The 16,954-nt window shown below is 40.1% G+C and overlaps 1 protein-coding gene across 10 annotated transcripts in view; it reads right to left on the reverse strand.

Moving 5' to 3' along the window:
• The window catches only part of ARMH3 (armadillo like helical domain containing 3), a 185,031-nt gene that overhangs the window by 160,424 nt on the left and 7,653 nt on the right, over nucleotides 1-16,954 (reverse strand). For all 10 annotated transcript variants that reach the window (XM_058543838.1, XM_058543836.1, XM_058543831.1 and 7 more), the window contains exons 2-5: nucleotides 8,307-8,419; nucleotides 5,167-5,223; nucleotides 4,911-5,057; nucleotides 2,388-2,495 (exon numbers count right to left, since the gene is read on the reverse strand). In XM_058543838.1, coding sequence (XP_058399821.1) covers nucleotides 2,388-2,495; nucleotides 4,911-5,057; nucleotides 5,167-5,223; nucleotides 8,307-8,408 — 414 coding nt within the window. In that variant the 5' untranslated portion in view covers nucleotides 8,409-8,419. The remainder of the gene's footprint in view (nucleotides 1-2,387; nucleotides 2,496-4,910; nucleotides 5,058-5,166; nucleotides 5,224-8,306; nucleotides 8,420-16,954) is intronic.

A 16,954-nucleotide genomic window follows, 5' to 3' on the forward strand; every position in this document is an offset into this window, starting at 1 on the left:
ATAATGGGGACATAGGCAGCAGGGGAAAAAAAAAAGACAAGTATGAGAAATATGAGCTGAGGTAAAATTAGCCAAACTTGGTGATCATCTGGATGTGAAAGATGAGGGAGAGGAAAGAGTAAAGAATGACTCCCAGGTTTTTGCCTTGGGGGACTGAGAAGACAGGTGCCCCCATTCTGCTATCGAATGAATGAGGAAGAACAGATGTAGGGAAAACAATGAGTTGCATTTTGGATATGTCAAGCAAGAGGTACTCAGGGATGTGTGAGTGGGTATATTCAGCAAGTGCTTACAGAGTATCCAACATTAAAACTAACGAGGAGATGTTAAGGCTAAAGATAGAGACTGAGTAGTCAGCAGCATAAAGGAAGTAGTTAGAACTATGAAAATGAAAGAGAGATCTGGGATTTTTACCATGATATATATGTACATGGACTGTATAGGCTAGAATTAAAAACTGACTCCAGCTACTAAAACTTTGTGTAACTTTTTTTTTATTTTTTATTTTGTGTGTGTGTGTGTGTGTGTGTGAGGAAGATGAGCCCTGAACTAACATCTGATACCAATCCTCCTCTTTTTTGCTGAGGAAGATTGGCCCTGAGCTAACGTCTGTGCCCATCTTCCTCTATTTTATATGGGACGCCACCACAGCATGGCTTGACAAGCAGTGCGTCAGTGCATGCCCAGGATCTGAACCCGTGAACCCTGGGCCGCTGCAGCGGAGCACGCACACTTAACCGCTTGCGCCACCAGGCCAGCCCCCATAACTTTTTTTAATAATCTAATCACTATAAAGATTCTTTGGCACACAGATGTCTTTATTTTAAATTTAGTGAGTGACAGAAGACTACTTCTTCAAATTCATATTATGAACAACACTCATTCAAGATAGTGTCCAATAGTGCAAATCAGATATCTGATAAGGAACTTATATCCAAAATATGTAAAGAGCTCTTACAATTCAATAATAAAAAGACAACTAACTCAATCTAGAAAGGGCCAAAGGACTTGAACAGACATTTCTCAAAAAAAAAAAAAAAAATACAAAAGACATACAAAAACTATTTTGATGTGGATGCAGAGAAACTGGAACTCTCATACATCGCTAGTCAAAACGTAAAATGGTACAGAAACTTTGGAAAACAGTTTGGAAGTTCCCTAAAATGTTGAACATAGAGTTACCATATGACCCAGCAATTCTACTCCTAGGTATATACCCAAGAGAATTGAAAACATACGTCCACACAAAAACTTGTACATGAATTTCATAGCAGCATTATTAATAATAGCCAAAATGTTGAAACGTCCCAAATGTCTATCAACTCATGAATGAATAAATAAAATGATTTGGTACATTCATATAATGGAATACTAATCAGCCATAAAAAGGAATGAAGTACTGATACAGTGATACATGCTGTAAGATGGATGAACTTCGAAAACATTATGCTAAGCGAAAGAAGCTAGACACAAAAGACCACATGATTCCATTTATACGAGATGTCTAGAAAAGGTAAATCCATAGAGACATAAGGCAGATTAATGGTTGCCAGGGGCTGGAGAGGAGGAGGAATAGGGAATGACTACTAATGGAAACATGTTTTCTTTTTGGGGTGATGAAAATGTTCTGAAATTAACAGTGGTGATGGTTGTACAACTCCGTGAATATATTAAAAACCAGTCAATTATACACTTTAAAAGGGTGAATTGTAGGGGCCGGCCCCATGGCTTAGCGGTTAAGTGCACGCGCTCCGCTGCTGGCGGCCCAGGTTCGGATCCCAGGCACACACCGAAGCACCGCTTCTCTGGCCATGCTGAGGCCGCGTCCCATGTACAGCAACTAGAAGGATGTGCAACAATGACATACAACTATCTACTGGGGCTTTGGGGGACAAAAATAAATAAATAAAAAGATTTATTTATTTAAAAAGAAAGGGTGAATTATATAATATGTAAATTATGTATCAATAAAGCTGTTATTTTAAAAAAGTGTCAAAGAGTAGAAATAAAAATTCTGATAAAGTCATTGTGTTAAAACAGAAAGCTTAAAGTTTAGAACTAAAGTTACCCTTGTATATTAATTTGTTATATTTAAGTTTGTAAATGTTTTTAAGAATGTATGATCATATGATATAAATCATAAAATAAACTGCTCAGTCTTCATCCTGCAGGGAAAGGATGCCTCAATTCAAATTTGAATTTCAAATTCTCCTTTATTCAGACAAACCAAAGCTGTAAAATAAAAATATCCAAATTCAAGGCCAAATTCAATCATCTACAACTATCTGAGTCCAAATCTTCTAGTACATCTAACTATATGCAGATGGTATCCATGAACAGCTGTCAGAAGCAGCCATCCATAGGAACATCAGCAGCTTATGCCTCACCTTCATGCACAGCTCGGCCTTGTCAAAGCCCATCAGCATGTTGATAATGTCAAACCCCGAGGTAGACTTATTCTTTTGATGGACTCCTCGTATGAGTGCACACAAGGTCTGCAGAGATGAGAGAAAAAATTCTTTCTAGAGAGAAAGACTCAAAATACAAAGGGCATCAGATCTGTAGCCTCATATTGCAACCTCAAACCTCCTCCTTATACTGCTGACATTCAATTGTTCTATTATGCTGAGCTCCAAAACACAGTCTGAGTCTTAATATGTGCAAAATCCAGAAATTAAAAGAGGAACAGCAACTGAAACTGTTGTAATCCCCTTTTTTTGTTAATTTTTGGCCATTCTCTTTTTAAAAATTGCACTGCAGACAAAGACTGGAAGGTGATATTCAAAAATGAAAAATAGTTCTTGAGTTTTAGTCACGGGATTAGTGGAACTTTCCTTTATTTAAAATTAATTTTAGTATTTGCATTACAGTTTACATTTTAGTAATTATTTTTTAATAACTACAAAAGTTATTTAAGTCCCTATATGATAACAATCAATTGCTTCAAATCTTAAATTCATTACAATCCCATCCACTACTTACCAGCTGTGTGAGCCTGGACAAATTAGCTAACTTTTCAGTGCCTCAGTTTTCTCATCTATAAAATGGGAATGATAATAATAACACCCTTCTCATAGACATGTTATAAGGACTATGTGAATTAAGATCGTAAAGCACTTACAATAGCCCCTGGAACTTTGTTAAAACTCCAAAGTTCCAGTACCTGGAACCTTGTTAAAGCTCAATAAGTATCAGCTATTACAATAATGTAGTATATGTTTATGGGTCACCAAGTAGGTTAATATCAATTTATTTCCCCTGAACTAAGAACAGTTTATAATTCATGCCCCCACAGTGAGCCACTACAATTACAGCAAGTACAATTTCCAAATTTCATTTCAACTTTCAATGAGCCCCTAGAACTGTGATATGCAAAATGCAGAAATTTACTGTGCCAAAGGTTAACAAAGCTACAGGATAAATGTGGCCCTTTTTTCTGGGGCATCAGCTTAAGAGGTAATTTCTACATTCTACGGATGAGAAAACTGGGGCTCACAAAGTGATTTGCCCAACTAGTAAGTTAGAAACTTAAACCTAATCTACCAAAAGTTCCAATAAAATCCTTTATGCTGCTATGAACTATGAACTCTTCATATTCTAAGTTTGTCAATCACTGCCCTAGGTACTCAGCCCAATCTAGGCTACATTGGAGCTACTAGACTATAAACTTGAGAAACTTTGCCCATCATTCATTCAACAAAAATTTACTTCTAGAGTGCTGATGATTTGCCAAGCACTGTTCTACACACTAGGAACAAAGTACTGAATGAAACTATCAAAGTCTTTGCCCTCAAGAAGCCTAGACCATAGTCTAACGTACCAGCTCAATGCTTGGCATGTAACAATCATTCAAGAAATAATTGTTCAATGAATCTTCCTCATGATCATGTCACTTAGCATTAAGAACAATGATTCTTAATGTTTTTAGAGTTACAGACCCTTTTCAGAATGTGATGAAAGCCCTCTCTCCAGAAAAAATATACATATGTACAAAAAATATTATATATAACGTCAGGGAGTCGAGGACCCTCTGAAACCTCAGATTAAGAACTCCTGATCTAGGGGCCAGCCCGGTGACGCAAGCAGTTAAGTGTACGCACTCCGCTGCGGCGGCCCGGGGTTCGCCGGTTCGGATCCTGGGCGCACACCGACGCACCGCTTGTCGAGCCATGTTGTGGCGGTGTCCCATATAAAGTGGAAGAAGACGGGCATGGATGTTAGCCCAGGGCCAGTCTTCCTCGGCAAAAAAAGAGGAGGATTGGCAGATGTTAGCTCAGGGCCGATCTTCCTCACCAAAAAAAAAAAAAAAAAAAAAAAGAACTCCTGATCTAGAGAGAAAATACTGTATTAAGAATCTCTCCTAGGGCCGGCCCCATGGCTTGACGGTTAAGTGCTCGCGCTCCGCTGCTGGCGGCCCGGGTTCGCATCCCGGGCACGCACCAACGCGCCACTTCTCCAGCCATGCTGAGGCCACGTCCCACATACAGCAACTGGAAGGATGTGCAGCTATGACATACAACTATCTACTGGGGCTTTGAAGGGAAAAATAAATAAACAAAATCTTTAAAAAAAAAAAAAGAATCTCTCCTAGATTTTGCTGTAGATTAAGCATCCTTGCCTCAGTTTCCCCTCTATACCTTCCTTTCCTCAAGCAATAACAAGAACTCGGTCAAACAATCTGCCTTGGCCATGGATCAAACTACACAAATGAACAAGATTACTATTATAAGCGTCAATTTGTTTAACCAGGAAGACGGTTAAACAAACATGGCATAGATGTTTGATTACTTACAGAAATAAAAAAAAAATCTCATACCTAAGGGCAATTCTAGGTTTCTCAGGTCTCAACAGATGCGTTACAATTCCTTTTTCCTATTAAACAAGACTTCCCCAGTCTCCCAGCCGTGTACCTGCAATGCATTGACAACTCGAATTGGATGCTCCTCTCCCAGAGCCTGGATGCAGTGTTGAAATAAGCAATTAATATTGTCCTTGATCTTCATTAACTCCTCACCATCAAGAGACTCCAGCTTGCCTTCTAGGTACTCTAAATTCACCTACCAAGGAAACAATAAGGGCCTGAGTGCATTTTTAGTGTTGCACCTAGAACACATGAAAAGGCCATCTCAGGTTACCAGGAAATCGATAAATGTCACCAAATCTTACCTTCATGAGGAAGAGCTCCTCCCAGAATCGAGGACTGCACTTACTGGGGTCCTCTGTCTGAAACCAGAAGATAAGCAAGTTCAATATCCCCAGCTAACACAAACGCATTAAGAATACATTTGAGGGGTAGGCTAGGTAGTGGAGCGATTAAGCTCCTGCACTCCGCTTCGGCAGCCTGGGGTTCACAGGTTCGGATCCTGGGCACGGACCTGTGCATCACTTAGGCTGTGCTGTGACAGGCGTCCCACATTAAATGGAGGAAGACTGGCACAGATGTTAACTCAGGGCCAATCTTCCTCAGAAATAAGAGGAGGATCGGCAACAGATGTTAGCTCAGAGGTAATCTTCCTCACAAAAAAAAAAAAAAAAAAAGAATACATTTGAAAGGGTCACTACACATAATCAACCTTACCTTTTAAAATTAACTTTGAAAATGCTTGGTCATTCTAAACTGCTCTAATGGGGAATAACAGCTTTTTGGGGTTTTTTCCCAAATGGAAGACATTATGCATGGATATATATTCCCTTGCATCAAAAGTTAAATAGTGGCTCAAAGAATCTCCCTCAAATCTTTCTCTTCTAGCAAGAAGTGAACTTAACCATCTGAATAAGTTAGTCATATTATATGTCCCCATTGCATTTGTATGGGGCTCAGCATTCAAAGCCCATTCACATGCATGAAATACAATGGCCCAGTGAGCCACGTATGGTAGATATTATCATTATCCTTCTTTTAGGAAAGAGGGTCCACAAAATTAAGTGACTTACACAAGTGCAGGAACCAGAACCCAGATCATCTAAGGAATACTGCCATGGTTTTTACAACATGCTGTGTTGACTGCTTCTACGTGTCCTCCCGTATGCATTTAGTCCTCTGTACAGAGCTTTTAATATGCTATTTCCTTAATTCAAATTGGTCCCAAAGGTTAGCAAAATTATAGTGCTAAAATCCAAAATTTCGGGCCGGCCCCGTGGCTTAGCGGTTGAGTGCGCACGCTCCGCTACTGGCGGCCCGGGGTTCGGATCCTGGGCGCGCACCGACGCACCGCCCCTCTGGCCATGCTGAGGCCGCGTCCCACATACAGCAACTAGAAGGATGTGCAACTATGACATACAACTATCCACTGGGGCCTTGGGGAGAAAAAAAAAAAGGAGGAGGATTAGCAATAGATGTTAGCTCAGAGCCGGTCTTCCTCAGCAAACAGAGGAGGATTAGTATGGATGTTAGCTCAGGGCTGATCTTCCTCACAAAATAATTAATTAATTAATTAATTTAATTAAATCCAAAATTTCTTAGCAATAATTTTCAAACAGAAATTCTATGAAGTCAGAGGCTTCTGGTCAATGAGTGAAATAAGAAAAAGAGAACCCTTGGGCCGGCCCCGTGGCTTGGCGGGTGGGTGCACGCACTCCACTACTGGCGGCCTGTGTTCGGATCCCGGGTGCGCACCGACGCACCGCTTGTCCGGCCATGCTGAGGCCGCGTCCCACATACAGCAACTGAAAGGATGTTCAACTATGATATACAACTATCTACTGGGGCTTTGGGGGAAAAAAAAAAAGGAGGAGGATTGGCAAGAGATGTTAGCTCAGAGCCGGTCTTCCTCAGCAAAAAAAAGAGGAGGAGTAACATGGATGTTAGCTCAGGGCTGATCTTCCTCACAAAAAAAAAAAAAAAGAAAAAGAGAAACCCCACTTTACAGGAAAGCTAATAACATAACATCAGTAGGTCAAATGCCTGCTATCACCTTACCTTAAGTCGACCTTTTAAAATTATTACCAAGAACTAATGTCTTCATTAGTTAAGAATTCCTGATCTAATAAGAAAATATTATACTAGGAATCTCTTCTGGATTTTTAATTAAGGATGACATAGAGAAGCAACATTTTTGGCCTTCTTGTAATGTCCTCATTTAATGAATTCTTTCTATCCCTTACTCTCAAGTCCTGCTCCCTAGGAGGGGTCACACTTTGACCTTTATACTTCTGTAACGTCATTTTGCTCTCTATTTATAGACCTGACACTTCCCATCCTCAAAAGTCACTCAAGCAGGATTCATATGTATATCAAGCTTATTTAACATAGAGAGCCCTAATAGCATGCTAGTACCTACTCATTTTCTCTGTATAACCACCTGTACTGACCTGGGCAATTCTGTACTAATTTTCTGCATGTCAAAATCTGTCTCTAAGGCTCGCCAAGAGTGAGATGGTTTACTTGATCGAATTATTTACCCTGGGCCATGTGGCAAAGTTGAACAAGTAAGGGCTCTGGAGTCAGACACTAGGGTTCAAATCATGGCTCCATCACCTTCTAGCTGTGACCCCCAATTTTCTCATCTATACCATGGGTCTTTTACATGGCACATGGCCCTCTTGCAGCATTCTTATCAGAATTAGAGCTAACATATTTAGTGATGCATTTATAAAAATGCCAAGCACATAGTAGAAACTCATTATACGGCAATTCTTTTTATAAGTATTATTCTGTTTTATATGTACTACTTATGACCAGGATTTCAGAAGGCAAGTACCCCTGCAGGGTATCTAATTCCTCTAACTTTCCCTGATAGGGTATATTTTACAACACAGGCTTGGACCAGGGTCAATCAACAGTTATGAAGACCCAAAGAAATCTCCAATTCAATTGCAAATAATTCCTCAGTTATCTCATATAGTTGGAGAATGAGATAGTCTAACTACACAATTGTTCTGTCCACTAACAACTTGAAATGGAATATAACAGTGCATCTCTTAAAAATATCTGAATCATAGTATTCCAGGGCCAAAAGAACTTCAAGGGGTATCTAGGATAGAAGGGTCCTTAAGTCAGATCATAAGGAAGACAAGCCTTTCTTAAAGATATTCAGAAAAGAAGCTTCCCCAGCCTTCCTCCCTCCTTCCAGTTGTTTTACCCAGCTCACGGCAACAATCTATAAGAACAACGTAGTAACAATCTATATTAATTAATACACGATCATAATTTCTACCATGAGAGCTCACTCTCACCCCTCGCTCTCTCTCTTTCTCCCTCTGAAGAACTAACTGGAAGGTAGCAGGCAGAGGTCAGGTTATTTCTCATTTTGAAACAAGAAACTAAGGAATCAAGCTGTGCAGAATGTCAGGGCTCCAGGCCTTACCATGAAGATTTCATCATACATCAGCACCACTTTTTCCTTTAGTGGTTTTTTGGAGGCTGAAGATTTCCGGAGCAAACCCCCTCTTTTCTCTACTTGTGCCATGGTTAGAGAATCTGTGAAAAGAAAGCCACAGTCAGTACTAGAAATGCTCTCCAAGATGCTAGAGAATCTCTTGAAATACCTTGCAATGGGAAATTTTTTAGGAAGAAGAAATGATAAACAACCATGCTATAGATCTTGTGCACCAGTCCACACCCCCTCCCCAACCAGGTAATTTCAAGGTTTAAATCATTACTTGGCCTACAGCACAACACATTTTATATCCTTAAAACATGCCAGCGGACAAGGCTTAAAGCAGATCCAAACCAAGCAGGAAAGTGTAACTAGCTCCATCTATAATAAGTCTGGCCATATATTTGAGGCTGATGGAAGGAAGGCTGCAAAGCACACACTGCCCACAGACTGATGGTGAAGTTAAATTTCAAGTATTGATCGAGTGTAGGACCATTAAGGCAGGAAGTGTGCTGCAGATTAATGTGCTCCATTGATTTCCCCAAAGTAAGTAGGTCCTCGTCACTGCAAAGTACTTGGCCTTCACTGCCTCATAAATCACACTGCACTTGACTGTCTTCAGAAATTCCTCTGGAAAGAGACCTAAGGCAGAAAATAGCAGTTAAAAGGCCAAAAATTAAACTTGATTTCAAAGTAACCAAATACAACAATGCTCCTTTCAAATTAAATTATATATATTTGTAATACAATTGCAGATCAAACTTTAATGTATTTTTCAATTCTATATAAAAGCAGTTCCATGAATCAATTCTATATAAAAGTAGTTCCATTCATTTCCATGAATCGTGCCCAAATTTTCTCATCTTGCCTCAAGGAATTCTCAATTTTTTTCAAGTGAGAACTTGAAATCTACTATGAATTTACACATATTCCCTCACTTCCAAGATTCTTTCTATTATTAACAAAATTCCTGTCTCTCTCTTAAATACTAGGCTCTAGCTGTGAAACTTAATCTTACCCAATGGCAAGCATGCGGGTAGTGAGGAGCCTGATTTTCACTTCCAGACAAATCCAAAGCAGCAGAACAAAATTAATTTTGTTCAATGACTTTTGGAAAATATGCACTATCTTTCAAATCAAAATCAAAATTTTGTTTAAGGAAGAGATGCATCCAACAGCAAAAAGATTATATCTCAGACAATGTCTTTCTCTAATACATATAGACAAAAAAGGAGATTCACCTTTGAGCAGAAAAAGCACAAAGCACAGAAAATTTCCCTAACTAGATATTAACCATCTTTAGCAAAGGGACTACATTTCACACTTTTTCTATAAGCCCTTGACTCATGGTAAATGCTCAGTGTATGCTCATCACTGAGTGATTCTGAAATACGGGGAGAAAAACCTGAAAAGTCCTAGGTCTGACCTAAAATTTTAGTAACACCTACCTTTATCAAGGCCTCACTAAGCCCTCAAATTCCATTATGGTCCAGAGAAAACTGAAGGAAAAAATAAAAACAACAACAACAAAAGAGAAGATTCTTTTGTGCAATTTATACTAAATTGATCATGGCTTTCCCGTAAAGCATGAAATACAGTCTCCGTCCAAAACATGCCTGTGTCTTTTAAATAGGTTGTCAAGAGGAAGATGTCCTTATCGGGGGAAAATAAATTGGAAATCAAGAGGATCCTATTAAAATAAATCAAAAGCAATGCAATTCTAAGCTTAGTAGATATAGATCTTTTGTGTACTCAGCAAACCAGTTGATTAGCAAGAATAGTGGGAACCACGAACTCCTGGATGTGAAACACATGTTTGCAAACATCCCCCTCTGAGAATTTATAATTGGGTTACAGCTAATCAATGTTCACCCCAAATCTAATCAATTCACTTTCTCTATTTAAGAATCAATACTTTCTAATAAGCAAAAGGGAATAGGAGCAAAGAGAAAAATAATTTCAATCCAAAGTACCAAACTTTCTAAGAAACTAAATTCTTTTCATCCCTCTCCTTCCATTTGGAGCAGGAGGAATTTCAACTAAGGGCCTCAATACAACATCACAGGCAACTGGAATTTACCACCCAAGCTGTCTGAAATGTGACTGGAAACTGACAACATGAAGTCTCCTCCTCCTGCCAGTATTTCTATCCATGGAACACAGCAAAGAAGGGTGTTTCTCGAGTGGTGGACTGGGAGAAGCGTGGAACTCACAAAAGTTTGTTTGGGGTCTCAGAAATTAAGCCTGTGCTCCTAAATTTGAAAGTAAAATATCTGACTGGTAGAGCAGTAAACTGCAGCACATCAGTAACGTGAGTGTAATCTGTTTACATCCTCCCAGTGCTTTTTCCTCTTTCACAACCCTCTCCTGTTGTAGAGAGAACCAGTACTAGCTGAGGAGCAGCAAGGCATAACAGAACAAACAACCAGCAGACCTGAGACTAGAACACAGGTCTCCCAACAAACTAGATGACAGTGAGTAAGCCATTGTGCTTCTCAGTTTCCTTACAAGTGAAACAAGGGAACTGGACTAGACATATCATCTGATGATTCTCTCAGCATCACTGAAATACCACGAACACATAAGGAACACATAAGGAAATATTGTAAAACACTAGTTTAGGGTTACAAAGAGGAAACTCCAGACCTGATCCTCTGGGAACTCACAATCTATTGGCATAGACAGACACATAATAACCCATAGCACAACACAAATCACGAGAAATAAATAGAGTAAAAGTACAAACAAAACACTATGGGACCACGAGGAAAGGGAAAAAGCATTCTACGACCATGCTATGACCTCTATGAATCCAGGCTTTTAAACCTTTCTGGCAAAGAAGCAAATACAGCAAAGCCACGGTAATCCCACAGAAATGTCATCTTAGGTTTTAATACAGTTTCTCACAAAAAAGACATAATAGGCAAAGTATAAAAAAGAATCAGGCAACTTTTCAATATTATTTCATCTACCATCAAACTTAGGAATGGCTTCAAATCCCCCCAACTCAATGGTAAATCAATGAAGTCTTTTATTCCTAAACCTCAAGGACTGCTGGTCCCATGACCTGCAGCACAACTTCTCTCTGCAAGATCCAAGTCATACAACTTTTTAAGAACTGTATCATAAAGCAATCCAGCCACACGCTTCTTAAATGCACATCACTTCACATCCCTATAGGATGAAATAGCCAAATATCAAGATTTTAAAACCTAAGGCCGGGGCCAGCCCCGTGGCTTAGCGGTTAAGTGTGCACACTCCGCTACTGGCGGCCCGGGTTAGGATCCCAGGCACGCACCAACGCACCGCTTGCTGGGCCATGCTGAGGCGACGTCCCACATACAGCAACTAGAAGTATGTGCAACTATAACATACAACTATCTACTGGGACTTTGGGGAGAAAAAGGGAAAAAAAGGAGGAGGATTGGCAATAGATGTTAGCTCAGAGCCAGTCTTCCTTAGCAAAAAGAGGAGGATTGGCATGGATGTTAGCTCAGGGCTGATCCTCCTCACAAAAAAAAATACAAATAAAATAAATAAATAAAACCTAAGGCCAAACTCTTCCAATGTCTAACATGCATGGAATGCTTGTTACACTTAGCTAGTTATTCATTTGTTTTATTGTCTTCTTGAGCACGATACATGCCAACTCTAGTATCAGAAAATTAATTTAATAGAAATTCACTCTAATTTTCAGAGAGTTACCACAGTTGACCTATCAAAAGTCTTGAGTTTTAGTCCCAATCCTTATACACTCATTTATAACCTTAAGTTGCCTTTCATTCCCTGGGCTTCAATTTGCTAATGTGTAAAAAGGAGCCATGACAAGGATGTGCAGAAAAGGGAACGCTTGTGCAGTACTGCTGAGAATGTAAATTGGTACAGCCACTATGGAAAACAGTATGGAGGTTCCTCAAAATATTAAAAACAGAACTACTATATGCTCTAGCAAACCCACTTCTGCGTATATATCTGAAGAAAAAGAAATCACTAACGAGAAGAGATATCTGCACCCCCATGTTCACTGCAGCATTATTCACAACAGCCAAGACATGGAAACAACCTAAGTGTCCGTCGATGGATCAACAGATAAAGAAAATGGGATATAGGGCCAGCCCCGCGGCTTAGCAGTTAAGTGCATGCGCTCCGCTACTGGCGGCCTGGGTTCGGATCCCGGGCGCGCACTGACGCACCGCTTCTCCAGCCATGCTGAGGCCACGTCCCACATAGAGCAACTAGAAGGATGTGCAACTATGATATACAACTACCTACTGGGGCTTTGGGGGAAAAAAAAGCAGGATTGGCAATAGATGTTAGCTGAGAGCTGGTCTTCCTCAGCAAAAAGAGGAGGATTAGCATGGATGTTAGCTCAGGGCTGATCTTCCTCACAAAAAAAAAAATAAAAAAAAGAGAAAAAAGAAAATGTGATATATATACAATGGAACATTATTCAGCCATAAAAAAGAAGGAAATCCTGCCATCTGCAACAACATGGATGAATCCTGAGGGCATTATGCTAAGTGAAATAAGTCAGACAGAGAAAGACAAAATACCGTATGATCTTACTTATATATGGAATCTAAAAAAGCCAAACTCATAGAAACAAAGAGTAGATTGGTGGTTGCCAGGGGCTGGGGAGTGGGGGAAATGGAGAGATATTGGTAAAAAGGTACAAACTTCCAGCTATAAGATGAATAAGTTCTGGGAATCTAATGTAAAGCATGGTGATAACACTAGTTAAGAATATTGTACTGTATACTTGAAAGTTGCTACAAGAGTAGATCTTAAATGTTCTCAGCACAAAAAAAAAGGTAACTATCTGAGGTGACAGATGTGTTAACTAACCTTATCGTGGTAATCAATTCACAATACATATGTATATCAAATCATCCCGTTGTACACCTTAAAGTTACACAATGATATATATCAATTGTATCTCAGTAAAGCTGGAAAAAAAACCACACAGAACAGCTCTCCCTAGGCTTCCAAATTTAACGGTCTGGGGTTCTAGGTTCACACTTACAATGGACTGTTAGTAAGTATCACTCTCTCTTCACTGTTGAAGGAGGCTCCAAAACACTACTGTAGGTAGACGCTGAAGTAAACACCCTAAAACATTTCAACCAGTATATAAGAAAAGAAAATGGTGAGGGGACAGAAAAGAAAAAAAGTAAGGGGAAAGAACAAAAATAAATACAAATAAATGTGCCCATCATCTAGAAAGAAAAAAACATACACATAGAGCAGGCATTCATTCATTCATTCAACAAATATTTATTGAGCACCTTTTAGATGCCAAGCACCAGGGATAAAACAGTGAACAAGATGACAAGATCCCTGCTCTCACAGAGTTTTCATTCTAATAGCAGGGAGAAAGACAACAAACAAGTTAAGTTGAGATAGTGCTAAGTACCTTGATGACAAATTGTCTAGTGGGACTATATTAATTGGGAGATTAAAGTAGGCTTCTGTGAGAAGTGATACAAGGGCTGAGATCAGAATAACTGGAAGGAAACAGCCATGTGAAAATCCTGGGAAAGTGTTCCAGATAGAGGGAATGGCAAATGCAAAGCCTCCAAGATTTGAACACTTGGCATATTCAACAAACAGAAATGCGAGAGTGCCTACACTAAAGTATAAACATTCCCTTTTTGAAATGTTTTTGTAAAGTTTATCAAAGTGGGTGTTTTCTGTTTCTGAGAGTTTTTTTGTGTGTATGTGAGGAAGATCAGCCCTGAGCTAACATCCATGCCAATCTTCCTCTTTTTGCTGAGGAAGACCGGCCCTGAGCTAATATCTATCGCCAATCCTCCTCCTTTTTTCCCTTTTTCTCCCCAAAGCCCCAGCAGATAGCTGTATGTCATAGCTGCACATCCTTCTGGTTGTTGTATGTGGGACGCCGCCTCAGCATGGCCGACAAGCGGTGCGTCGGAGCGCGTCCGGATCCGAACCCGAGCCGCCAGTAGCCGAGCGCGCACACTTAACCGCCAAGCCACGGGGCTGGCCCCTGAGAGTTTTTTTTATACGTGAAGAGAATTCAAATGTCCATCAGCAGAATGGGAAAATTATAACATATTCATACAATAGAATGCTACACAGAAACTTAAAAGAACAAATTATTGAAACAATATTGAAAAATTTCACAAAGGTTGAATGAAAAACATTCAAAAGAAAAGAGTATAAACTAATGATTCCATTTATATGAAGTTCACAAAAGGCAAAACTATGGGGGGACTGGCCCCATGGCCTAGTGGTTAAGTTTGGTGTGCTCCACATCAGCGGCCTGCGTTGGTGGGTTCAGATCCTGGGTGCACACCTACATCACTTGTTCGCCATGCTGTGGCAGGGACCCATATATATATATATGAAAATTTAACAGCACCCAAGCAGAACACCAGAAAAGAGTCTGGTGGAGTCCCCAACTTGCATACTCAGGACACCAATCTAAAATAACAACCAAAGAGTTAACACTTATTTAGCACTTACTACGTACCAAGCACTGTTCTAATCACTTTATATACATTAATTCATTGTATCCTCACAACAAACCTATGATCCAGGAACTTTACAATAAGAAAACTAAAACACGAAATAGCTGAAAAAAAAAAACTTGCGGGGCTGGACCCGTGGCATAGCGGTTTAGTTCAGCATGCTCCACTTTGGCAGCCCAGGTTCACAGGTTCAGATCCCGGGCGCGGACCTACACCATTCATCAGCCATGCTGTGGGGGTGACCCAAATACAAAATAAAGGCAGACTGGCACAAATGTTAGCTCAGGACAAATCTTCCTCAACAACAACAACAAAAAACTTGGGGAGTGATATCAGCATCACAGCAAGTGAGCACTCCCCTCAGGCTCTCCCCACTAAGATACAAGAAAAAGGCCACTCATATACCAACAGAGGACATTCACACAACACAAAAGACGTCTGAGAGACCAACACAGCCTTACATCTGAAGGTGGAGGTGCTGGAACCCCCAGAGGAAGCGGAAGGAGGTAAGGAGAACTCCTCTCCATCCCCAATGGCAGTGACCCCAGGACCAGGACCATGTGGCTATCAGAGGGGGGAGGGAAAGGCAGCCCTCCACGGGAAAACTGTCACTCTTCAAGTTCCCTCACAACCCGTGGGAAACTCCCACATGGAGGGGACTGAACAGTTGCAGGGGTGTCTTCATCAAGCTACTACCCCCAGAAAGCAGATAACAAGAGAAGAGCGAGAAGCCCCGGGATCAGGCAGGTGGAAGAAAGTGCCCCTCCTCCTGCCTGGCGCTTCAGCTCTACCAGTTGGCCAGAGCGCCCACGGATGACGGACGGCTCAGAATACACAGCTCTTGACCCCCACCCAGTGGCGGCAGGTAGAAGCTATGACCAGATATTATCATTATGAGGAAAAGCAAACTGACGCCATCAAACAATACGCAAAAACATATTAAATCTCCAGACCAGAAGGAAAATGACAAGCACCTAGAAATCAATCCTGAAGGCACAGAAATTTATAATTTAAATGACAGAGAATTCAAAATAGCTATCACAAAAAAACTCAATGAGTTACAAGAAAATACAGATAGACAGTTCAATGAAATCAGGAACTTCTTCACAAAAGAGATTGAAACTATAAAGAAAAACCAATCAGAAATGTTGGGGATGAAAAACACAATGGAGGAGACAAAGAAAAATCTGGAATCTTTAAAGAATAGAGCTGACAATATGGAGGAAAGAATTAGCAATATAGAGGATAGGAATGCAGAAATGCTCCAGATTGAGGAGGGAGAGAACTAAAACTAAAAATAAGTGAAAAAATTCTCGGAGAAATATCCAACTCAATTAGGAAATGCAATATAAGGATTATACATATTCCAGAGGGGGAAGAGGGGGAAAAAGGAGCAGAGAGCTTGTTCAAAGAAATAATAGCTGAGAACTTCCCAAACCTGGGGAAGGAGCTGGAAATACAAGTGAATGAAGTCAACAGATCTCCTAAGTATATCAACATAAAAAGACCCTCTGCAAGGCATATAGTAGTAAAGCCAGCAAAAGGCAATGATAAAGAAAAAATATTAAGGGCAGCAAGACAAAAAAAAAAAAAAAACCTACAAAGGAATTCCTATCAGGCTCTCAGCAGATTTCTCAGCAGAAACCTTACAGGCTAGGAGAGACTGGAATGATATATTCAAAATTCTGAAAGACAAAAACTTTCAGCCAAGAATACTCTATCCAGCAAAAATATCCCTCAGATATGATGGAGAAATAATAACTTTCCCACATAAACAAAAGCTAAGGGAGTTGATTGCCACAAGACCCCCACTACAAGAAGTGCTCAAGATGGCTCTCGAGCCTGAAAATAAAAAGAGAAAGGGGATACAAGGCCTTGAGCAAGGAGAAAAGTAGGGAGATAAAATCAGAAAAACTGCAGCTCTCTATCAGAATAGGTTAGCAAACATTTAAATAGAATATCAAAGATAAACGGAAAGAAAACACCAAAAATAAATATAACCTCATCACTTTAACCACAAACTCACAACACAAGATGGAATAAGTTGTGAGTATAATAACTTAGAAGGGGAAAAGGAAACGGATGGAATCGACAAGGGCTAAGGAAACAGGAGGCCATAGGAAAAGGGACTATATCATCTACAAG

Source organism: Diceros bicornis, chromosome 6 (assembly GCF_020826845.1).
Source record: "Diceros bicornis minor isolate mBicDic1 chromosome 6, mDicBic1.mat.cur, whole genome shotgun sequence".
Classification (NCBI taxonomy): domain Eukaryota; kingdom Metazoa; phylum Chordata; class Mammalia; order Perissodactyla; family Rhinocerotidae; genus Diceros; species Diceros bicornis.